The 25367-nt window shown below is 43.9% G+C and overlaps 1 protein-coding gene across 5 annotated transcripts in view; it reads left to right on the plus strand.

Annotated features, from left to right (window-relative positions):
- ASAP1 (ArfGAP with SH3 domain, ankyrin repeat and PH domain 1) overlaps positions 1–25367 on the plus strand; it is a 354464-nt gene that overhangs the window by 232499 nt on the left and 96598 nt on the right. For all 5 annotated transcript variants that reach the window (XM_047728535.1, XM_047728532.1, XM_047728536.1 and 2 more), the window contains exons 6-8: positions 16394–16468; positions 16981–17030; positions 24486–24615. In XM_047728535.1, the coding sequence (XP_047584491.1) occupies positions 16394–16468; positions 16981–17030; positions 24486–24615 (255 nt within the window). The remainder of the gene's footprint in view (positions 1–16393; positions 16469–16980; positions 17031–24485; positions 24616–25367) is intronic.

Genomic DNA, 25367 nt, shown 5'->3' on the forward strand with positions numbered 1-25367 from the left:
CTGAGCCATCCAGGTGCCCCTAGGTAGTCAACATATTAATGATAGAGGCTTTCTTTACAGTGCAGCTTCCTTGTCAAAAAGGGGGAAAAGGAAGAAGAAGAAAAAGAAAGGATGATCTTTTAGAGTTTTAGCTGTTTCAAAGTATTTTTGTCATTCATTTGGTTAGATATACAGAACCAAAATTATGTTCAGTCTTTTTTTATTTTTAAGTCATTGCAAAGAAAGCAGTAAAGTTATTGCTTGCTAAACACTGCCAGGTCTGCTCTCCTGCCAGCATCCCGTCATTGCCCGTGATCCAGGGAAAGAAAGTAGGGAATCAACAGAGGATTGCATCCACTTACTTAACCACCAAACCACAAAATGGGACGGGAAAGGAGTAACTGGTGGATTGAAGTAGATTCTCAGTGGGTAAGGAAAACTATTTGAACCATACCCCCTAAGACCCACAATGTAGGATCGGTTTTAGAAAATATATGTAAAACCTCTTTTAAAAGGAGGTGCCCGAAGGATCCTGGTCTAGCCAGGACTGTCCACACCTTCTCTTCCCCGAGCCCTTAGACAGTTCTGTTGCTTGCAGAGAGCCTCAGTCCCCTTTAACAGTTAGAGGACACTTATTGCCTCAGACCTGTTGAAGCAAAGGAAAGATTGCTCCAGCTGCAGAGCATTTCCTGTTTGCAATCTCTGACTGCAGGGTATGTGGTCGAGTTAAGGATTTATTTTTAATTTTTCTTCTTTTTTCCCCCTCAAATGAGAACAGCAAAGAAGCATGCAGGTTGGATCTATATTTATAGCTGACAAATTATTTCTCACGTCCTTCTTTGAAATGCTGAAAAATGGGGAGAGCACAAGTATGGTCAGCAGTCAGCTGGTGGCCCTGGGTTACAGAATACATCGCAACAACCTTATCCTCTTGTAGAACGGTGTTTTGTAGTTGGAAGGGTTTAACATTGGATCTGCCAGACATTCCCCTCTTGTCTTCACTGGTAGTTGATACCGTGAGACCTTTCATGAAATGAGATCTATCCACGTGGGTAAGAGGGAGGTTTTCTTTTCCTCTCCTCTTATAATAAAAGTTGTACATGTTTACTCTAAAAATTTGAGAAATATGGAAAAATTTAAAATAAAGATCAGTATATAATTCTAACATCCATTAATACTAATAACACACTATGTCCTTTGAAACAACTTTATGGATTTATACAAAGAGCAGCTGATAAAATTCAGAATTTTACAGATTCAGAGTGGTGGCAGGGTGCGTATGCCATGTATTATAGAACATCCCACCCCTTTCCCCCTCCCCCTCCCCCCGCCTCCTGACTTTTCAGGCAGGCCCGTCCTCATAATTAAACACAATCTGTTTATTCCAGTGAAACACGTGAATGTTTATGTGAAGTGAGGTGAAGACTCTGAGAGTCCACCTCAGTTCATGTCAAAGCTTACCACCACATGAATCAGGCTAGATCAGGTTTTGCTGCTAAATGCGTTTTAGAAAAAACAAACTTGGGGCCCCAGGATGGCTCAGTCAGTTAAGTTTCCAACTCTTGGTTTTGATCTCAGGGTTGTGAGATCGAGCCCTACGTTGGGCTCTATGCTCAGTGGGGAGTCTGCTTGAGATTCTCTCTCTCCCTCTCCCCCTCCCCACTCATGCTCATGCTCTCTGTCTCTCTAAAATAAATAAATCTTTTGGGGCGCCTGGGTGGCTCAGTGGGTTAAGCCGCTGCCTTCGGCTCAGGTCATGATCTCAGGGTCCTGGGATCAAGTCCCGCATCGGGCTCTCTGCTCAGCGGGGAGCCTGCTTCCGTCTCTCTCTGCCTGCCTCTCCGTCTACTTGTGATCTCTCTCTGTCAAATAAATAAATAAAATCTTTAAAAAAAATAATAAAATAAAATAAATAAGTCTTTTTAAAAAATTTTTTTAAATAAATAAAACTTGTATTATACATAGACATTGTAAACTTTACTTAAAGCCTATTTGCTCTCTAGGATTATACAAATAAAATTGCAAAATTACTTTAATAGTCTATATAGTATATTTTAAGGTATAACTAAGCTCTAATTGATTCCCTGTATAGAATTCGAATTTTACACTCATTAATACAGGGGTAGCTTATCTTAGATACATCCAGTATACAAAAATCCTGTGGTATCCCTGAGGCCTAACTTAAAAAATGGTTTACCTTTCCTTTGGCTTTTTTGCATTAAAAACATTGTAAAAAGGAAGCTCAGATAATGCCTTTTAAGCAGGATTGCATGCAGTGAGTAACAGTCTTCATTTAAAATGTGTTTGTGGTTGTCTGGTGTTACTCCACTTGAAACAGACTCACAGCATCGCAACACTAACAGAGACTTACATCTTAGAACTGTGGTTCTATGAGAGGGAGGGAAAAGAAAAACTGGTCCCTTATTGGAGGAGAAAGTTTCGTTAGCCATAAGAGAGGACTGAATGTGGGGGAGAAATTCTCAGGTTGGCACTGGAATGCTTGGGATGTCCCCAACATTTGCTTATCAGTATTTCTCTAAAGGATAGAGCTGGCAGGGGACAGGAAATAGAAGGGAGCAAGTAGAATATTTGGTGAGTGTTACTGTTTCTGCCTCATCGCACCTGACAGCAGCCCTACCAGGTAGTAACCATAATTATCTTTATGGAACAGTAGAGGAAACTGAGGCACAGAGTGCTAGGTCAGAGCAAGCATTCAGACCTAGATGGTCTACTCCAGAGCCCATGCTTTTAAGAAGTACACTGGATTGTGTCTCAAGGTTGCAGGCATCATTTTGTGGACCTCATATAAAATTTGCTTTTAATTTATTTAAGTAAAAAGGACTGATTTAAAGGGCAGCAAGTAAAACAGTGGCACAGATGCAGCAGGAGGAAGGCAAATACTGTTCTGAGGTAGCTAACAGCCTTCTGTCTGCATGAACTTGATTCCGGAAGCCTCCAGAGCTGCTTTTCCAGGCCCAAATCTGGAGGCCCTTGTGAAAAGCAAATGCGGATATTTTCCTTTGTTTAGAGAGTTCTGCCAAACTCAGCCTCACACTCACTCCTCTGACCTCTTCCACCCTTCCTTGATTTCTTATTTTCCATCCCAGGCCTGACCTCTTATCTGGATTCTGCTGTTCCACTCACCTCCTCAGATTCAGTGTTCTCTTTTGAACTGGGTTTAGGTTCCTCTTCAGGATGTTGCCTCTGCATCTCTCCTCACCTCCACTTCCTGTCGTTTTTGGAGGAGGTGACCCACTCCAGATCCAGACTTCTGGGCAGGTACCACAGCCCAGCTAGGGCACCTTCTTCTGGGCTGTTGTCAGCCAGCACCAGGGTCAGGGATTAGTGAGGGGGCGTGGTGGGGATGGTATATACAAGCCAAGCGGATGCTTTGAGCTATGTACACCCTGTGCAGCTGTGTGCAGTGGCCCTACTGGGCCTGGCGCGTCTGGCTCCCTCTGCCTGGGAACACGAAGATCAGAATCTGAGATGCCTTTCCCTAAGAGTTTTCCCTGAAACACTCATTCCATGCCGCCTTTGACAAGAGTTCTGGATTGAAAAGTACTCCATATTGCTTTTGAGGATTTACGGTGCACATTTGTGTATTAAAGGCTTGGAGACATCCTGTTATTAAAGAGACCTGTCCAATTCCCTTTTTTTTTTTTTTAACTCATTTGACCACATACTTTCCTGTTGTATAAGAAACATTAACTTCCCATGGAACCACTTTGAGACGTGCTGATTTACATGTTTTTTGGACCAGGTGATCCATTTTATATATTGTGTTTAATTTTATTCCATTTCATATCTATTTCTTCTTTACATTTCACTATGTAATTTCTGATTACTTAAGCTGGTTGCTTCTTTACACTTTCTTTACACTTTGCCTCTTTCAGATTGTACCCTTTGGTGTCTTTTGGTATATCTAGGTGTAACCGTGAAGAAAGAGGCTGTTGATCTAGCCTTGAACTAGTAGCTTACATCTTCTACTAAATATGAGTAGGCCCTTTTATTGACTGGCTGCCCAGCTGTGTTAAGCAATTGAAAGTTCAGAGAGCTGGCAGAAGTGCACGACTTTGAAGACAGACAAAACTGAGTTCACTTTTCTGTTCCACCGATTCTCAAGCTGGGTCACTAGAGGAGGAATCATTTATTCAGTTACTCACTCATTCATTCATCAAGAAAGCAAAGATTTCAAGAAAGGCTTCCCAGAAGAGACACCTTGAACTAGGCCGTAAAATAATTCATAGATATTTATAAAACTATTCTCTTAGGCTTGCAGATGTGCTTTTTGTGAACTAGAAGCATTAAGCAGCATTAAGCATTGGTTGATACACTTGAAATTTATTTACTGATTTACTTATATCAAAAGATTTTATTGGGGCACCTGGGTGGCTCAGTGGGTTAAGCCTCTGCCTTCGGCTCAGGTCATGATCTCAGGGTCCTGGGATTGAGCCCCACATTGGGCTCTCTGCTCAGCGGGGAGCCTGCTTCCCCCTCTCTCTCTGCCTGTCTTTCTGCCTACTTGTGATCTCTCTCTGTCAAATAAATAAAATCTTTTTAAAAAAAGATTTTATTTATTTAGAGAGAGCGAGCATGTTAGAGGGCATAAGTGGGAGGGAAGGGCAGAGGGAGAAGTAGACTCCCAGCTGTGCAGGGAGCAGGATGTGGGACTCAATCCCAGGACCCTGGGATCATGACCTGAGCCTAAGGCAGACACCCAACCAACTGAACCACCCAGGCACCCCGATACACTTGATATTTAGAGAGTAAGGTCAAAGTCTGTACTTCAGGATTTTGTTTGTTTTAAAAGATTTATTTATTTATTTATTTATTTATTTAGTGTGTGAGTGGGGGAAGGGGCCGAGGGGGAGAGGAAGAGAGAGAATCTCAAGTAGACTCCAGCAGTGGGGAGCCCAACATGGGGCTCAATTTCATGACTCTGAGATCATGACCTAAGCCAAAATAAGGAGTCAGACACTCAACCTACTGAGGCTCTCAGGAGCCCCTGTATTTTGGGGTTTTTTTGTTTGTTTGTTTGTGTTTCTTTGTTTTTTTGGTTTTTTTTAAGTAAAGACTTTCTAAATTGTGGTCTTGACTTAGCCAGCATTTGCTAAATATTCACTCTGTTCAGGGCTCTGTCCTAGGCTTGGCTGTCACTTTCTGTTTAAGAGACTGCTTGTACAGACTGTTTTCATAGTTAACACTAAAGTACTACTTCATTTTATAGGAAAAGAGGAACATGGGGAGGGGACCAGGTATTTTAGACTTCCTGAGTTTTGCTGCCTACGAATAGAAAAACTTTTCCCCCTTCTTTGGTTTCCTGGCAGCAGCCGGCATCACCGGCACAATACCCAAGAAGATTGTTTCTCCTCAAGGCTGACTTGGAAATGCATCAAGTGGTAGTGAATATTACAGCCACGTTTAGGTAAATTATCTGGATTCTAACCTTTTCAATGAGGGTCAGGCTTTGCGCGTGCAGTGTCCTAGCAATGAGGTTTGTCCGAGGTGCAGTTACTGCTAATTGGAGCGTTTTCAGTGAGGATCCCGTGAGGGGAAGCACAACATACGGACCCAGGAGACAGAGTAGGGCAGTCCAGGCAAGGGAGCGACACCCCCTCCCCCCTGTTTTCCTGGGAGTTAAAGGAAGACAGTGTCTACAAGGAGGTGTTGCCATCTCCTCCTGTGAGGGTACGCAGTGAGCCCCGAGTGCTTGCACACAGTTATTTTACTACATTTTTTAATTTGTTAGGAAGATGCTCAGTAAAATTTTTTGATTGTCAAACATACACTGTGTGATAAAGATGTTCAGTGAAGGCAAGGAAAATGGAATTTGATGTCACCTACAGTATGGTTTTGTTCTGGTTTAAACATAGCAAATTGTAGATGACATGCATGGAAATGAAATTAAGAGTCTGAAAGTCGATCATGAACCAGTCGATCGATGCTTTCAAGCACAGTAGGGAAATCCTTAGAGTCGAGATATCCTTTTTTTAAACAAAGGCCTAGCTGCCTGGGCCTTTCTTCCTTTTGCTTTCCCATTTATCTTGAGCTTATAAGTGATAACTACTCGCCCTTTTCTTGCGATTATCCTCAAGTGAAATCAGATGCTGCACCTAATGTAAGGCTTAATAGTGCTTTCATTTTCACTCTTGATGTAGGAGATGATGTTAAATCTATCCCCTCATTTGCTTAAATTGAATTAGACAAAATATTATTGCATTATTTTACGTTGAGGAATTCTCATATTCCCAGTACGCTTACATCTTCCTGTTTCTCTCTGTGCAACTTGCAGAAAAACTGTGTTTTCTGCTTAAATTCAGTCTTGTCAGTTCCTGATTCCTCTAGCATAATGGTGTAATTTGGGTCCCCCTCTGCCTTAGGTCTTCCCCAGACCACTCAGATCATTCACTCCTGTGCTATTCGTGGTAATTATGCCTGAGACCTTTAGACAGGTGACTTCCAGTTTTGACTGTAGGCTTTCCCTTCTCTAAAGGAGTTTGCTTTTCCCTCTGCTTTGGACAGCCCTTCCTGTAAAGCTGATGCCATCACACACAGAGAGCTTGTTTGAGCATGGGTGGTTGGGTGCCCCCTCAGAGTGTCTGATTAATTAGGATTGAAGACTTTGCTTCTAACAAGTTCTGGATGATGGAAACACTAGGGGTCCGAGGACCATAGTTGGTAAGGGAAGGATGGTCATTCTGGACAGAGATACAAAATTCCCAGTGTTACAGAGAAGGTGCAATGTTTCCTGCCAAATTCACTCCCTGATGCATGATTTTTACTTTTATACCTACCCTCTGGTTTCTGTCTTGTAATTAGTCAGTCACATAACAAGTTGAATGAGAAATAGGCTGCTGGTTGATTATATCGCCCTCTTGTGTTTCTGTGTCCTATTTCTTTTTTTTTTGTGTGTGTTAATGTTAGTCACCATAAAATACATCATTAGTTTTTGATGCATTGTTCAAAGATTCATTGTTTGCGTACAATCCGTGCCCTCCTTAATACCGACCACCAGGCTCACATCCCTCCATCCCCCTCCCCTCCAAAACCCTCAGTTTGTTTCTCAGACTCCACAGTCTCTCATGCTTCATCTCCCCATCTGATTTGCCTCAGTTCACTTTTCCTTTCCTTCTTTTAATGTCCTCCGTGTTATTCTTTATGTCTCACAAGTAAGTGAAACCATCTGTGTCCTATTTCGTTTTAATGTTCTGAATACAAAAATAATACCAGTTCATTGTCAAAAACAAAATACAGGGGAAAACGCTGAAATAAAAATCACCAGCAGCCTTACAATCCACCGTTTCTGGGTTGAGATAGATCTATCTGTATCTTCTAATCCTTTTCCTATTTATAAATCTTTTTATCTTATGGGTATTTATTGCCATAACTTCTTAACCACATTGGTTTCATACTATAGCACTATTTGATAACCTGATTTTTCACTTTTTTATATATTTTGAAGATGTTTTCTGATTTTGTAAAGCACTGTAGCCTCAGACCTTTGCTTAATTGGAAGCATATAGCCTCTTAACGCAGAGCTACTGTGGTTGAGATGGGGTAGGGAGCCTCGAGCCTCCCCCGCAGTCAGTGACTGTCCCCCACCGCAGGGTCTGCACAACCCCTTGGCAGTGTCCGTGACTTCATTTCTGACAGCTCTGTAGAATGCCCATCGTTTATTCACCCAGTCTCCTGTGCTGAACATCTCCAGTGTTGCCATGTTCATACCTTTGAGAACAAGTTGAGGGCATCATTTAAAATTTTTGCATGTGCGCTGACAATTGATTATTTCGATGTTGGCCCTCATTACCGTGTGAATTCAGGGTGTGTATCTTTATTTCTCCTTCCTTCACTATTGTTTGAGTCAGTTAGGAAATGGAGAGAAACTGCCTGGAGCCCGGGAACCTGGTAGGTCCTGTCTGTTCTTGCTCTCGTCAGGTTAAGAAGCTCACTTTCTTGAGATCTTTCAGATTTTCTCAAAAGGTTCTATTTTTTTTTTTAAGATTTTTTATTTATTTATTTGACAGAGAGAGATCACAAGTAGATGGAGAGGCAGGCAGAGAGAGAGAGGGAAGCAGGATCTCTGCCGAGCAGAGAACCTGATGCGGGACTCGATCCTAGGACCCTGAGATCATGACCTGAGCCGAAGGCAGCGGCTTAACCCACTGAGCCACCCAGGTACCCTCAAAAGGTTCTATTTATATTATGCCAGAAGTTGTACAGTAGACATTATAGATAATATAAAACTATCTAGGGTTTTGATAGGAACTGTGAACGGACCCTTCTAACTCTTCAGCATCACTTCAGAACAGCTTAGTTACTGTTTTTGCTACTTTGTTGGAGGTAGGGGGATGGGGCCACATCCTGCTTGTGAGACAGTGAGAGCATCTCCTTCTAGCTGTTCTCACCCAGTTGGTCTGGATTTTTTTCTGGTGCATTCAGTTGTATCTTAGTAGCTCATTTTAAGCTGTAAGAGTACTATACCCAGAGGGTATATTACAGACCTTGTAGTTTTATCAGTGGCAGAAATGAGAAGTGACCAGCCTATACCCACAGCACCAGGTGGAGGCAGGTTCAAATCTAGAACACCCTTCTTCCCCAGTTGTCAAACCAAGTCTGGCAGCTGCTGAATGAAAGCTACCCTTGGTCCGTCATCCCCAGCCATGTCCTGAGGGCAGTTCTAATCTCCTGTCCTTCTCTTAAAAGTACCCCCCTCCCTGCCTTCTACTCTGGAAGTGCAGAGTGCTTCAGGAAGACCAAAATCGGCCCAGATTCTGTAACAATTTTGAGCCTCAGAACAGTTTTCCCAGGCATGGAGAGGAGCCCATTTGTTCAGCCATTTACTCCATCAACAAGCATTTTATTGGACAGGTCTATGCTGTCCTAGGGGTTTGACGTAACACAGTGGTAGGCAAAACAGCCATAGCTCCTGCCTTCAAGAAGCTTTGCTCTAGACGGCAAAGAAACAATCAAGTGCTTGTGAACTGTTCTGTGCTTTGAAAGGGAGCCTCTTCTGCCTCATTCAGATTAATTTCGCAGGCGGGAGAAATCTACATAGAGTGGGTCAAGACCTCCATGAAGAGGAGGCATGAAGACTAGAATAGGAGGCTCTGCCTGTAGCCGAAGGATCAAGGTACCTTTACCAGGGTCAAGGTAAAGCATGTGCGTGGGGGGTGGGGGTGGGGGTGGTGGAGAACTTGATGGATTAAGAACCAGAAGAAAGGCTGGCGTGGTTGTTGGTCAGTGGGAATGGGTAGGGGGGTTCAGACGGGTTGCCAGGGCCAGACTTAAACTGGGAGGTTGGATTTGAATCCAGGTCCATGGGAAACCGTTGATGGATTTTGAGCAGGAGAGTGATAGGATCTGTGAGTTGAATAGTAGGACTCAGGAAATGAGAATGGAGTCAGTAAAAATGTTAATTAAAAACCTAACCAGCTGCTTACTCACTGTTTGACTTTGGGCAAGTTACTTAACCTCTCTGAGCCTGTTTCCTCATTAATTGGGTGACACCAGGAATCATCTTACTGAGTTGTTGTGAGCAGTAACTTTAGATAACGTATGTTAAACACAGTACCATCTGTCCTGTTAATAAATCTAATTCAGGCTGCTCTGCCTGGATTAGAGCATGGTATATAATAGGATGCATTACCTTACAGTTTGTAGAGACTCCCTCGCAGAATGAGGCAGAGAAACAACCATAAAACCTACCATTGGAGAGAATTTGGTGCCATATGAAGGACATTTGGGAGTGCTCCGACCCTCCACCCCAGCCTCAAAAGACCTAATCTGGTATCCAAAATGCTAATAACTATATTTTCTCCACCACTGCCACTAGCTTTTCAAATGTAAGAAAGTAAACCTAGTTACATTTTATTAAGAGTCTGTGTTGTGAGGCATGTCACATGCATAGCACCCAGTATCTGTTCTGCAACACCCTTAGCAGGTGGCCTTCTCATTCCCACAATAAGCAGGAGACCGAGTCTCTAAGAGGCTGCATGACTTGTCCAAGGACACACCTCGTTAAGTGTGTGTCGCCTGCTTGACCATGTGAGCCCTGGGCCCTGGCAGCTGTAAAGTGTAAGCTGTTAAAATGTGTGAGCAGGGGCACCTGGGTGGCTCAGTGGATTAAGCTGCTGCCTTCAGCTCAGGTCATGATCTCAGGGTCCTGGGATCGAGTCCCGCATCGGGCTCTCTGCTCAGCAGGGAGCCTGCTTCCCTCTCTCTCTCTCTTTCTCTGCCTGCCTCTCTGTCTACTTGTGATCTCTCTCTGTCAAATAAACAAATAAAATCTTAAAAAAAAAAAAATGTGTGAGCAGTGGGTGAGGTGGGAACGTTAACTCTCATCTGTGTTGGATTTGTAAGTGCCCTTGACCTGTGACCAGTGTTCTTTGTTTCCCCTTAATGCATATGCAACCAAATACAGTTAAAGCTTGGTTCAGTGGGTCATTCATAGCTTAGAACTGTCCGTTCATGTGTGTAAGTATAGCATAGTCTCCAAAACATTCTGATAATCCGCAGGAAGATAGTGCTGTGGACAGCTGTGACTTTGACGTTAGCCCTGGGTTGTGGTTTGACCCCTCCACTTGACGCTCTGGGTTTGAGCACATGACTTAACATGTTGGGGGATATCAGGGGCTTCCCATGAAGCAGGGCGGGTGGAGGCACAGGACCCTGCGGCTTGCTGCAAAGTGGGAGCTTCGCAGCGTCCATTCTCCCTGATCCTGTCACACCAGCCTGGGCTAGTTGAGGAATAGGCCAGGACACCCATTTTAAAATCAGAAAATCGAGGCAGTAAGGTTAACGAACAGTTTGCCCAGAGTCACCCAGGCCAGCAGAAGTGAGTGGCCACATGGCCTCTGAGCTTCTCAGCTCCTGCTGAGAACTCTTCCCTGTGTATCGTGACAGCCTGGAAACGGCCTGACAACAGGGTGCCATGAAGGAGGCTGGGAAGGAGTTAACACACTAGACAGAATAGACAGAATACCTCATTTATTTCAGGGAATCGGCGACTGAACTGCTGGGAGCTGGCTCATTATTTTAATTGGATTTTCCAATGTGTTGAGCAAGTCAGCAGATTTGCATTAGCCTTACTTTCAGGGAAACTGTTCCTGTCTGTAGAGAGGAAGGAGAGAAAACCAGTGGGCAGCAGAGAAGGAATGTCAGAATTAACTCGGGATGGCAAAGCAAAAGCACATTCTGTCCTCGTTAACTGATACGGTGCCATGTGCATTGGGCATCCTAGGGGCACCACTTATAGCACTGTGCTCTCACGCAGGGAGGGGAATGAGGTGCTGCTGAGTCACTGGCCCCTCTGCCCATGCTCCTGGGGGGTGGCAGGGAGCACCCTGGGGCCGCCAGAAGCCATAGGGCCTCTTGGTGACCTGCAGCTGCTTCCTTGCTCCTGCTCTGGGCCCTGGTCAGTTAGGGGACAAAAACAGATGACATGCCTCCCCTTAACTAAGAAGCATACCCTCTAGAGAGGAAAGACAGGTGATATATCAGCAGAGAAATAACAAGATCATTTCATTTTGTGGTAAATGAACCACTCTAAAGGGGTTTAAAAAAATCAGGGCAGATACGTAGAGGAAAGCTGATGGCGAAGTCCTCTCTCCCGTCTGGGATTACATGTTCTGTGTGTATGACGTTTGGTAGGGTCTACCAAGTGGTAAGGAATACGTGATTATTTTGATCAAAACCAGTATTAACTACAGTTTTTTTGCTTAAACAAGCCACTTTTGCATAATGAAAGGATAGCCCTCAGCTGCCTCCTGTCTTTATTACAAATTTCTGGTTGGGCTTGATGCATATATTTGCGGGGGACGTTTCCTCTTCCTAACGAAGGAAACAGACAGCAGTTTGTTTGGAAAGCAGATACATTTGCTACACACAGACATCATTTCTGAAAGGCTGTTAATGTATTTGCTTAGTAAAGTGGAAAAAGAGATGCTTTTAGAAACCCATCCTTCATCCTGTGTTACCGTGACTCGTGTGACGAGCTTAACGTTATTCAACTTTATCACTAAAGGAAAGGAAATAGATTGGAACTTGAGTAAATGGGAATGGAATAATCGATAGAATTTTAGTAAAATTAATGGGAAATAATGTTTTACTAGATTTGAAAGCCTTTTAAAAAATCCATTGAGGATAATGAAGGTGATACAGGAAGGCAACTGTCCACTCATTTTATTACTCTGTTCACGTCCTCGCAGTTGCCCTAAAGATGGTTTTGTTACACACCAGGTTCCAAGCCTTGCTCAGGCCATGGGAGGGATTCCTGAAAGGACTGGAAAAATAAAAAAGCAGGAGAATCACAGAATCCTACAACTGTCAAGTCATGTAATCCATCTCTGTCACAGAGCAATACCTTCAAATATTGGAGAAAAATAGATCTTTTCATTGAGATCTCCAGGGAAAGAAATTTTGTTTGGCCCATCAATAAATATTTCTTAAAAGTTTCCCTTTCTTGAGATTAGTTTGTCTTCTTTTTGGCTTTTCCTCTGTGTCTTCATAACAGGTAGTTACTATTCGCTTTGTATTTAAACCAGTCTCCTCTGGGGCACCTGGGTGACTCAGTCAAACATCCTATTCTTGATTTCAGTTCAGGTCGTGATCTCAGGGTCCTGAGATTGAGCCCCACATTGAGCCCCATGCTCAGTGTGGAGTCTGCTTGAGATTCTCTTTCTCGCTTTTCTGTCTGTTCCTCCTTGCTACTAGCGCTTTCTTTCGAGCTCTCTCTAATAAATAAATAAAATCTTTAAACGAAAAACAAAGCAAAACAAAAAAAAACCAGTCTCCTTTGCCAGTTTTTGCAGCTGAACCTGATTTTTCCTGGGAAGTAAGGTGGGGAAAGTTTAAATGTCAAATTTTTTTTTTCCTGGGGCCTTTTCTTAGGTTCATCGCTAGGAAGATTCTGAATTCATAATACATGATATTTGGCCTTCTTGGTTTCTTATCAGCTCCCAAGAGTATATGTGTGGATAACCACAAAGAAATTCTTAATTCTTGGGGTTTTCCACCAGTGCGGCTGGGGCACACCTCCCCCTGCCCCAGGCCTGACCACAGTGGCGGCACCAGCAGCTTACAGCGTGCGTCTGGTGTGTGGTCAATACTCCGCTTCTGAGGGACTTTTCCTTCCGAGCAACTCCCACATTCAGTACTAACCACAGAGTTTCATAATGCTTTCATTGTTTTGTTGTTAATACAGCCTACACACCAAGGTGGCAATGACATTAATGTATTTTTTTCCCCTGCTCCATTTCACAACAGATTTGAGGCATTGGTGGAAACCCTGATGTAGGACCAAGTTAAAAATGTTTTATGATCTCTGTCCTCTCATTTTGTGTTTTAGAATTTTTGCTTTTTTGTTTGTTTGTTTGAATAAACAATACAGTATATGGTACAAAGAAATGCTTTTCATGCAGAAGGGTCCACAGTGAAAGGTTCTTCCGCCACCTCCCTCCTTGCACAGGTCTCTGTCCCTGCAGGGAAACAGTACGGCAGTTTACTGTGTATGCTTCCAGCAGTCATGTAAATGTGAACCCATTTTTTTTAATTCTTTTTTTTTTTTTTTTTAAGTTTTATTTACTTATTTAATCTCTGTACCCAGCATGGGGCGTGAATGGACAGCTCTGGGATCAAGAGTCGTGTGCTTCTCCCACTGAGCCAGCCAGGTGTCCCTGTTCTTTTTATACAAAACTTTGTATGCTGTGAATACTGTTTTACACTTTGCTTTATCACATAACAATTTATCTTGGAGATATTTCCGAAGCTAGACGTAAAGAACTTCCTCATTTGTGTGGCTCTTGTTTAGAACTGGCGTAATTTATTTGACTAGTTCCCCAGTTCCCTATTTGACTACTTCCCTAAGCTTTGCCTCAGTTATAAATGGTCCTAGGGGCGGCTGGGTGGCTCCTCGGTCGGTTAAGCGCCTGACTCGACTTCAGCTCAGGTTGTGATCTCAAGGCTGTGGGATCAAACCCCACGTCAAGCTCCGTGCTCAGTGGCAAGTCTACCTGAGATTCTCTCTTCGCTCTTCGTCTGCCCTTCCCCCCACTCTTGCTCTCTAAAATAATTAAATCTTTAAAAGGAATTAAAAAAAAAACAGTCCTACAGAGAATATACTCACGTGATTCTGTATTTCCTTCACTCTACAAATACTGTGCACCTGCTCTGTGCTAGGCAGTGTTCTAAGTTCTGGAAATAAGACAGAGGACATCCAGACCCTGCTCTCAGGGAGCTTGCATTCAAATTGAGGATGCAGCAAACACATGAGGAAACAAATACAGATGTAAATGTGAGGGACAGTAAATGTTTTGAAGAAAATAATGTAAGGTTGTCTACGAGAGACTGGCCAGAGACTGGCCTGACTGGTGGAGGATGGGTGGGCCCCTGCCTCACTTCCCACCCCCCACACAAACTCCAGAGACCCACAGGAGAGTGGGATGCAGGAGGCTTGTATTTCAGCAATGAGCTTGCTGAGGACTCAGAGCAAAATGTTACTACAGCTGTTCATCTGTGGCAGGGAGTGAGTCCTGTTCATCCTTAGTTTTCCTATCTCATACCCAAGGCCAGTGGTTTTCAACTTTTTCTTTATTATTACCTGCAAACTGCCCTTACATTTTTTTTAATATTTTGATTTTAAGTAATCTCTCTACCCAGCTTGGGGCTTAAACTCACAACCTCAAGATCAAGTCACACACTCCACCAACAGACATTTTTTTAACTAATCACTTCCCCTGTGAGGTTTTAATATAACAGATATACTCTGTAGATCAAGTTTCTGTACTCTGGCCCCTTGGAGAGCCACAGCCATTAGAATATCTAAGATGTTTCTCACCCCACTTCCCAGGAACCAAGGCTCTTGACCTCACAGAATGCAGACTGTGAATCTGCAGCTCTCTTGCTACCGGCACTCGCCAGCCACGCAGTTTCCCTATGTGGGGTAGTGAACTTGCATAGACAGATTTGTCTTGGTGCTCAGAATCTCTTTGTCTTGAAAGAAGAAAGAGAAAGTTGGCTGTTTTCGATCCAGGCCCTCTGGTGGTGTGTGCCCTGGACAACTAACCTGGTGTGTTAATGGGTGGCCACGGAGGGCAGAGCTAGGATGACAAGCTTCTGGAAGCCCCAGATGAGAGCAGTAGACACGAGTCGGCAGAAGGTGTCCCTTCTGCTCTACATGGCCGTATTCTTATTTCTTACTTAACATGACTTTGGACTTCAAAAATAAACCTGTATTCAGCCCTTCCTAGGTGTGCAGGAACCTGCTAGCACTTGTTGGGTATATTAACTAACCCTTCACAGCAGCCATCTGCCCTGGGTGGTTGCATCTCAAGTCATAGATGTGGTTCAGGGGGTCCTGCTCAGAGCCTCCAGGTGTCAGCCCAGGTCCTTCTCTTCACTTTCTCCTTCCACCTCTGGACAGCACTTGGAGTGTCCAAATGGGGTAGAGTCAGTTGCATGCCATGACCTCCTCTGTCCCTGGGATGTGAGGTGTCTCAAGCCAGGAGGTGTTTTATTCACCTTCACCTAACCAGCCACTAGCATGGTGGGTGTCACAGAGCAGGTACTTGACGAATGATCGATGGAAGGGTGGGTGGCTGGCCGGCTGACTGGCATGACAAATGAGTACACTTTTATGCTTACCCAGGAGTCACATCATTTCCTGGATCGGGGAGCCCACCGACTTTTCCTGCTGTAACCTGGTTCTGCAGGTCTCTGCCATCTTGGTCCCACACAACTAACCCTGATTTCCCCAAAGTGCTAGGAGTCTCCTTGACTCTTTATGACCGTCTTTTATACCATCTTAAAATCAAGGAGATGCAGACCACTGCCTTGGAACAGTGAAAACTGTGCATCCTTGCTCTAGATTGGGCTTCCTGAATATCTTGTCTTCTTAACGGATCTGGGCACAGAGAGGATGCAGTGAGTAGGACAGTTGAGGTCCCTGTCCTCATTGAGATTACGTCCTGGTGGAGGACAGAGAATATACATATAAATCAGGGAATTTCAGAGAGTGACAAAGGCCACAGAAACATATGAAATGGAGTGGTACAAGCCAGTTGGGTAGTTCTCTCCTTCTGACAGAGGCAGTTGAAGAAGAGTCAAATTAAGGTCAACCATGTCATAGGAGAACAGTGACAGGTCTGTAGATGATTTGAGGAATTGTTCACATAGGTGCATCTGTGTTGCCATTTGGTCATCCAGAGCCCGGGCTCTCAGCTCTCTGTCCACATGCTGGAGGGGAAGCTGGTCTTACCAACCTGCTTCAGGGCGGTCCCTGGAGTCTGTAAGCTGGTGCACGAAAGCCCTTTCACAGAATCCTGGCGTGTGCAGGGTGCTCAGTCAAGAGTAGCTGATTTTGTTATTCTGTATGCGCTCCTCTTTTAACCTTTTCCCCCTTTGCTTTGCTTTCCAGCTCCAGGGCCTGAGCCACAATGTGATCTTCACCTTGGACTCCTTGTTAAAAGGAGACCTGAAGGGAGTCAAAGGAGTAAGTGTTCAGAAATTTGATTTTCATTTTAACCGGAAAGGATTGATTTTTTTTTTTTCTTTTAAGATCATAGTGGTACTTGTATTTGAAAGGCACTCTGAATACTTTTAGCGTTAAAAAAAAGTACTTGGAAGATAATCATTAAAAAGATGTGCCACTTCACATCGTGTTATTGACTGAGGAATAAGATGAGGCAATTTCCAGAATATGGGTGAGAGCCTCCATGGGTACGGGCAGTCTGCGCTGAGTCTTCGCCACTTCAGCAGCGACCCCCAGGCCCAGCCTTTCCTGGCCGCCAGGTCCTGCTTCCCGTGGGTCCCTGGGAAGCTCGCCCTTCCGGCCTATGCAGGCTTCTTACAGGTGATGGGTGCTGTGCTGTGCCATGAGCGTCTGAGTCAAGCTTCACACATCCTATAAAGGAAAGCACTTTCTCTGAGATGTTCTTTCAGAATTATTTATTTGCCTTTGAACAAAAGTAAATTCAATCTCTGTTTCATTTTCTCTCTCCTAAGGATCTCAAGAAGCCATTTGACAAAGCTTGGAAAGATTATGAGACAAAGTTGTAAGTAGCTTTTTGTTTGTTTTTTATAGTGTTGGATTTCTTAAGAAACCATTAACTGGAAGACTCCTTTCTTCTGGACAGCAGTTTGTGTAGTACATCCTCGTGAGGGCTAAGGGTTTGGGTGTGCTGACCTAACGAGAAGGAGTTCCTCGGCTGCCTCATCGTGTGGAGTGAGGGGTGCGGCCACTGCCCAGTGTTTCAGCAGCATGGCTGCTGCTACTAGCTATCAGGCTGTAAATCTGACAGTTGTGACTTTTCTTTAATTATAGTTAGCACGTAACTGTAGACTGTTGACATTCCTACCTAGCAGTTAGGAAATAATGAAAGCTAGTGTTCGTGACGGCCTTCTTCTGCCAGGGCCTGCACGCAGTGTTCCTGTGTGCGTGACCGTCTCACGGTGACCTCACTGTCTGTGTCTGGTTCAGGGGACTGAAGCCTGGAGAGGCGGAGGAGACTTCAGAAGGTCAGAGAGCTAGGTAGGCGGTGTCGTGCTGGCGTTCTCCAGGGCTGGAGCAGCCCCTGACGGGCACGGCGGGCCGGCCTGCTGGGGTTATTGTGGGGATTGTGAAGATGTGCGTGAGATATGTGTACGGGCCTGGCTCGTCTTCATACTATATGGATCATACCACCTGCCTTTGTTTTTTTTGTTGTTTTTTTTTTTTTAAGATTTTAAGTATTTGAAAGAGAGAGTCCGAGGGGAGGGGCAGAGATAGAGGGAGAAGCAGACTCCCCACTTAGCAGGGAGCCTGAAGCCCGGCTCGATCCCAGGACCCTAAGATCATGACTTGAGCCCAGGGCAGCTGCTTAACCAACTGAGCCACCCAGGCACCCCCTCCCTTCCTTCGTTATTATTACCCAGAAACATCTGTATTCCCAGGAGGGGGGGTTGGGGGAGAAATAGATTTTAAAGCACTCAATAAAAATCTTGGCTGTGAACTTGGCTGGCTATAAACATAAGCGAATAAAAGCCATTTCCGTCGACAGCAGTAACAGCAGAATGAAAACACAAACAAAAGAAAAACAAATTCAGGATTAAATTTGTTTTTTGCCAAACTGCTTCCGTAAGTGCTTATGTGAGCAGAGCCATTGCTGGAGACTTGCTGTCTTCAGAATATTGCATGCATTGACGGTTACAAAGGCGGCCGAGAACAAGAAAGGTTCTTAAAATGGTCAGTGATGTAAGTGAATACCGTGGACCTTCCTGTCTTCCGTATGGAAGGGGATCATGAATGCTCACTCTTGTGACCTAAGTCTTGCCCTGCCCAGAGGCAGCTGCATGTACTGGGTTGGGGTAGAACTAAATACATAGCAAAGGGGAAGGCGTCCACAAAAGGGAGAAAAAAACTTTGGTCTAGACTTGTGGAATAGATGTCTTTTGTAGGACATGGAAATAACGAAACAAGACACAGTATGTGCTCTCTCAGCTAAAGTGCCACCAATATTGGGTGGCACAACCATATTTTTAAAACCATCTTTGAGTTGGTGGAAGAGCTCAGAGTTCCTGCTGGTCAGTATCATGAATATCAGAGAACATAGACCGTTCTCAGACGATCCAGGTGCCTTCACGGCACTTTCCTCAACTGTATTCGAATGTGTCTGGCTGTTCATTGGTCTGTATATTGCCCTCCAGCATCTGGCCTTGGTGAGCACAGAGACCACACGGTCCTTGTGTTTGGTGCTGTCTCCTAGGACCTTGCAGAACCTTGGGCACATAGCTAGTGCACAGGGAATAGCTACCGAAAGAATGAAAGAATTACCCACATCTGCAAATGTGTACCAGAACTCATGAGTTCAGCAGGTCCTGATTCTAGGATTTCACCAGAAACATTTTTGTTTTTCTTTTTTAATAAATCCCTGGCAATAAATTATTTTGCTAAGATAGGCTTCTTTCTCACTCTGTATAGTAGTACAGGAAGTAAAAAAGAAAACAGCAAATATTTGATTATACGATGTGGTAGGAGTCATTTGAGTATGAATTATAGAAAACAAAAGGATATACCAAAAAAAAATTAAATAAGAGAGAGAGAAAAGTTAATTTATTAGCTGTGAGAACCCAGGGTGGCTGCTCTGTGGTCTTCATTTAGAACCCCGGAGGCAGTGAGCCATTGTGGTTAAGACCACCGGGGAATCAGAGGCCATGGGAGAAGCTGGTTGGTGCTGGTGCCGCTTATCAGTTCTATGACTTGAGCCAAGGTACTTAACTTTGATGATGGTCCTCACCTGTTATTAAAACAAACAAAAAAACGAAGAAGAAGAATTACCTACTTCTCAAGGCTTCTGTGAGGACAAGATAATGTAATATGTTGACGTTATTGCTACTGCTGTCTGGATACAGCTGGCCCTCAGTCAGTAGTTTCTAGCAAGATTTTTAATGATCAAATAATAGTTGGTCAAAACAATACCCATACATCAAACGTCAAATAGTACTTGCATCGGTTGAGACTGTGACTGCGTATAGCAGACGCCCCGGTAACAGTGGCTCCGACTAGAGTTTATCGGAGAACATAAAGGTCCTAGGGCAGACTGGGCACCCATCACAGCAGCCCTTACACGTCGTCAGAATGTCTGTGCTGCCCCCCAGACGCTGAGCTCAGGGAGTCCATGCTGCCCCTGATGCGGCAGCTTTCTTTTCCTAATGAGGAACAGGAGAGGGGATCGTAAGTAGGCAATGGGTGTACTTCCTGTGAAAAGACACAGCAGTTGTCAGCCGAGGGCTCCTGTCCTGCTGCTCCCTCTCCTGTCCCCCCTGCTGCCGGCCCCCTGGCTTTTCTGCCTCTCTGTTCCTCGGTGTTCTCTCCTGCTGCCACAGATCAGGGCTTAGCTCTGTGCACAGCCAGCCCCGTCACATTTCCACTCCCACCCAGGTCAGCCAGTGCGGTTCATGCAACGGCGTGTGGGTAAACCAGTTGTCAGTGTTTGAACTTCTGGGAGTGTAGATATTTGGGGGCAGTTGAATGGTGTCTTATAATGGATTTCCATTCTTACAGCACCATTTTTTGCCTTTCCTTAATGAAATAATTGCCTCATTTCTGCATTTGCCTGGTCTATATGAATGTGTTGTGGACTTTTGTTATCTGTTCCCACCGATGTCCAACACCTATAAATACTGTTTCTGTTTAGAAAATACACTCTCTACGTTGTAACGATGATTATATGTGGACTAACATTGGGTTGTCTGTCAGTCCCTTCTTTTCTGTCCTGGAGAATCCTTGCACAGCTCTTTAGATCAAAAGTGTCACTGGGGGACGCCTGGGTGGCTCAGTTGGTTAAGCAGCTGCCTTCGGCTCAGGTCATAATCCCAGCGTCCTGAGATCGAGTCCCACATCGGGCTCCTTGCTCGGCGGGGAGCCTGCTTCTCCTTCTGCCTCTGCCTGCCATTCTGTCTGCCTGTGCTCACTCTCTCTCCCTCTCTCTCTCTCTCTGACAAATAAATAAATACAATCTTAAAAAAAAAAAAAGTGTCACTGGCAGGGCGCCTGGGTGGCTCAGTGGTTAAAGCCTCTGCCTTCGGCTCAGGTCATGATCTCAGGGTCCTGGGATCGAATCCCGCATCGGGCTCTCTGCTCAGCGGGGAGCCTGCCTCCTCCTCCTCTCTCTCTCTCTGCCTGCCTCTCTGCCTACTTGTGATCTGTCTGTCAAATTTAAAAAAAAAAAAAAAAAGTGTCACTGGCATGCTGGGCTGCCTTTCCATGGGGACTGCCCTGCCTTCTCTTCCTGGAGCAGTCCCATATTTGGTGGCATGCTACTTGTAGTCGTTTGCAGGGAACAGCTCTAAAGGAGGGAAATGTTTCAGATTTTGGCATGTCCAGAAATATCTTCATTCTGCCATCACACAGAATGGGAGTTTGGCTGAATGTAAAATCCTAATTTTATAACCATATTCACTCGAACTATTGAAGAGATTGCTCCACTGTCTTATTATTTCCAGAGTAATGAAAAATTCCAATGCGGCTTTGCTCCCCATTTCTCTGTGTGTGACATGGGGGTTTGTGGAAGGGGTTCACTTATTCACAGTTAGAAAATGTTAACCTTTTGGGGCACCTGGGTGGCTCAGTCAGTTAAGCATCTGACCCTTGATTTCGGCTCAGGTCATGATCTCAGGGTCCTGGGATTAAGCCCCATGTCAGGCTCCATGCTCAGCGGGAAGTCTGCTTAAAGATTCTCCCGCTCCCTCTGCCCCTTCCCCTGTGCATTCTCTCTCTCTCTTAAATAAATAAATCTTTAAAAAGAAAAGAAAATGTTAGTCTTTTTTTCCCCAAAGGTTTGACATTTCTGCACGCATGCATGCATTGACCTTCTCCTTGCAATTTTTAGTTCTTCAGTTCTAGAAATGTTTCCTGTCATTCCTCCCATCTGTTTTGTTTTTCTGTTTATTCTCCTAAAATGCCTCACCATATAGTATTGGACTCCCCAGGTGGTTGTTATAATTTTCCTCTCTTTTCTGTCCTAATTGTCTGTTATGTTTTAGATTACTTTCAATCTTTTATTCCCACTGTTTCAGTCGACTTTATTTGGCTGTCATATTTTCAATTTCCAAAACCCTTTTTCTTGATTAGTTGGGAGGTTTTGGTGGTCTTTTTATAGTTCCTTGTTGTTTCAACAAATGTTGGAGAAGTTGTAGAGAAAGGGAAACCTCTTACACTGTTGGTGGGAATGCAAGTTTGTGCAGCCACTTTGGAGAACAGTGTGGGAGTTCCTAAAAAAATTAAAAATAGAGCTACCCTATGACCCAGCAATTGCACTACTGGGTATTTACCCCAAAGATACAGATGTAGTGAAAAGAAGGGCCATATGCACCCCAGTGTCCATAGCAGCAATGGCCACAATTGCCAAACTGTGGAAAGAGCCAAGATGCCCTTCAGCAGATGAATGGATAAAGAAGATGTGGTCCGTATACACCATGGAATTTTACTCAGCCATCAGAAAGGATGAACACCCAACTTTCACATCAGCATGGATGGGACTGGAGGAGATTATACTGAGTGAAATAAGTCAGGCAGAGAGAGTCAATTATATGGTTTCATTCATTTGTGGAACATAAGGACATTATGGAACATAGCATGGAGGACATTAGGAGAAGGAAGAGAAAAATGAAGGGGGGGAGATTGGAATGGGAGACGAATCATGAGAGACTATGAACTCTGGGAAACAAACTGAGGGTTTTAGAGGGGAGGTGGGTGGGGCGGATGGGTGAGCCTGGTGACAGGTATTAAGGAGGGCACGGATTGCGTGGAGCCCTGGGTGTTGTACGCAAACAACGAATCATGAAACACTGCATCAGAAACTAATGATGTATTTATTGTATGGTGTCTAACATAGCATAATAAAAAAATTTTTTTAAGTTTCTTGTTGTTTCATAGAAACAGTATTTCAGCTCTCTGAGGATTTGATTATGTTTGATAAGATATTCTTTTTCTTACTGCCTCTCGTTACCTCACCACCCCCAACTGCTATTTTGATCTCTTGCTTTCATTTTGGAGGTTTTCCTCAGTTATCTTACCATCCTTCACTGCCCATTCATATCTGAGAGCAAAGCACCCCAAAGTTGATGGAAAGCTCATACTTGTCAGCAGGACCGGGCAAGAATGCCGTGAGCTCCCTTTTTTAGGATTTAGGATGTCAAGATAGATTTTTTTCTTCCTTTTTTTTCTTTCTTTCTTTCTTTTTTTTTTTTTTTTTCTTTTTTAGAGAGAGTGGGGAGGGGCAGAGGGAGAAAGAGACTCTCAAGCAGACTCCCTGCTGGGCACAGAGCCTGATCTAGGGCTCAGTCCCAGGACCCTGAGATCAGAACCTGAGCCAAAATCAAGAGTCAGATGCGCAACCAGCTGAGCCACCCAGGGGCCCCAAGACAGCTTGTTAATCAGGACCATTCTAAGTGTCAGTATCCAGAGGCGTGTCTTCTGGCATCATTCAGTCCCCTCAGCCCCCTGTCTGGTGATTGTATATTATGGTCTTCTGGAAGCAACAAAGGCCAGGGAGGTACCCCTGTGGTTCGGGGTGTGCACTTTCTCTTTTTCTCTGTGTAGACCTGCTCTTCCAGATATCTGTTGAATTCTCTCATCCTTTTTTGTCTTCAGTTCTTGTCTTTGGGAGATTATATTCTTTATGGTTTTTAATATCATCCTACTGGAATTATGGAAGGAAGAAGAAATGAAGACATGTGGTCAAGTCACCCCATTAACCCAAAAGTCTGTTGATACTCAGGCCTACTCCTCGTGCTTCTTCTCACATGTCTTTAGCTTTCTGCTTCTCTTCCCACCCACACCAGTGGAGACAGCTGAGGCTTAACCCCCAGCTGCTTTCACGCCTGCTTGATGGCTAATATGGCTAATAAGATACAGCATTACAGTGTTAGAGTCATCCCAACCAGGTTTATAGTGGATTTTCCCATGGGTTGATTTTCTACCGTGTTTGTATATGGACAGGGATATTGGCTCTCTTTGGGGTTTGATTTCCTACAACTACAAGTTAAAAGAAGATTTGAAGGCCAAGTCAGTTCATCTTTGCATTCGCAACTAAAATTCACTCTTCCTGAAATTGGAGGTCTGTTTTCAAGTTATTTCGGAAAGAGGGTCATAACCATTGGTGTTACTGCCAATGTACCTTCTATCATAGCAAAGCGTTAACCTCAGGTTGTTTTGGTTTAATATGGGTCCTCCTTCGTAATTGCCTCCTTCCCTCTTGGCCCCCTCCACACCGAAGAACATTTTATAGGATTCCAAATTATAAATTGGAATCCTTATTTTGTATAATTGTCCCAGATGGTTGAATTATTAAAATGTGTTATGGGGATATGGAAATGTCCCAGGTTTAGAGAAATATTGGAAATTACCTTTGACTACTTTTTGTGTACTTTGATTTGTGAAATAATTCTCAGACCCATCATCTGTTGGTAATCTAGATATGCCTCAGTTCTTCAAATTTCTGAGTCTTTTTCATCGTAAAGTACTTTACCCAAGAAAAAGTCAACTGTCGATATTTCTTCATGCCCACCAAAATATGAGAGAATTTATAAGAATTCATCCACATGTGGGTGCTGGGTGGCGCATTCAGTTAGGTTAAGCATATGACTTTTGGTTTCACTTCAGGTTGTGATCTCAAGGTGGTGAGATCGAGCTTTGTGTTGGGTGCCGTGCTCAGAGCAGAGCTTGCTTAGGACTCTCTCCCCTCTATGTGCATGCACTCTCTCTTTCTCTCTCCTCTCTCAAATAAATAAATCTTTAAAAAAAAAAAAAGAATTCATCCATGTGTAAGATCACAGTTAAAATGTAAGAGGTTCCCTAGGTGTTAATCTCTACAGTGTGTGTGTTCTCTCATTCTTCCTTTTGACCAATGTTACCAACATAAGAGTTTCTGCCACTTAGCTCTTGTAAATAAGAAACAATTAGTGGCTCTCGTTAAAGGAGGGAAGGACAAGAACTTTTTTTTTAATGATGGTATCTGCTTTAACTACAGCACGAAGATTGAGAAGGAGAAAAGAGAGCATGCAAAGCAGCACGGGATGATCCGGACAGAGATCACGGGGGCTGAGATTGCAGAAGAGATGGAGAAGGAACGGCGCCTCTTCCAGCTCCAAATGTGCGAAGTAAGAACGGCTTTTGCAAGCATTTCCCTGGAGTTTCATAACTGTGATCTCTCCTGCTAGTTGGGAGTTTTTATGCTTAAATGCAGGCTGTTTGGTTATTAGAGGAGGGGACCGTTTCTTAAGGGTTCTCGTCTCCATTTTTCTCCAAGCCTTGTGGGATCCGCCATTTCACTGTTGTCTCATATTTTGAGCCTTGGTCCTGGGGGGCTCTTTATGCCAAAACAGGATTCTTTGGTGAGAACTTTAATGTTGCTTGTGAGTGAGTGTGGAAAAAAATGTTTGGTGAGAAGTAACCCTGGTGAATATGAAGTCTTCCTGATACAGGTGTAGAGCATGTTTATTGTTTTTTTAACCACATGTCCGGGTTGAATGAAAGCTTAAATAAAGTAGTGATTAAGAAAACCTGAGTTCATGAAAGCATGCTCCTTTGGACTTAGAGCAGTGGTTCTCAAACTGGGTTCCCAGTGAACACTGGCACTCCCTGACCTGGCATCCTGCCCATTCTGACGCTAACATTGTGTTGTAGAGTTCCTTTTATAGTTCTCCGAAAATACTAAGTTGGATAGAATTTTATCAATTTTAAGTTTTTCTTTTTTAAATGTTCCCCCATACTTTAAGCTTCTTCTCAAACCTATCTGCTCATAAACACTTCTCATAATAAAACAAGTGAAAAAAAGCAAACAATCTCAACAGAAAATCTTGACCTACTAGTAAAAATCAGACCTAGTAGTGTTAACAGCATAAATTAATAA

The sequence above is a fragment of the Lutra lutra genome, chromosome 4 (assembly GCF_902655055.1).
Source record: "Lutra lutra chromosome 4, mLutLut1.2, whole genome shotgun sequence".
Classification (NCBI taxonomy): Eukaryota; Metazoa; Chordata; class Mammalia; order Carnivora; family Mustelidae; genus Lutra; species Lutra lutra.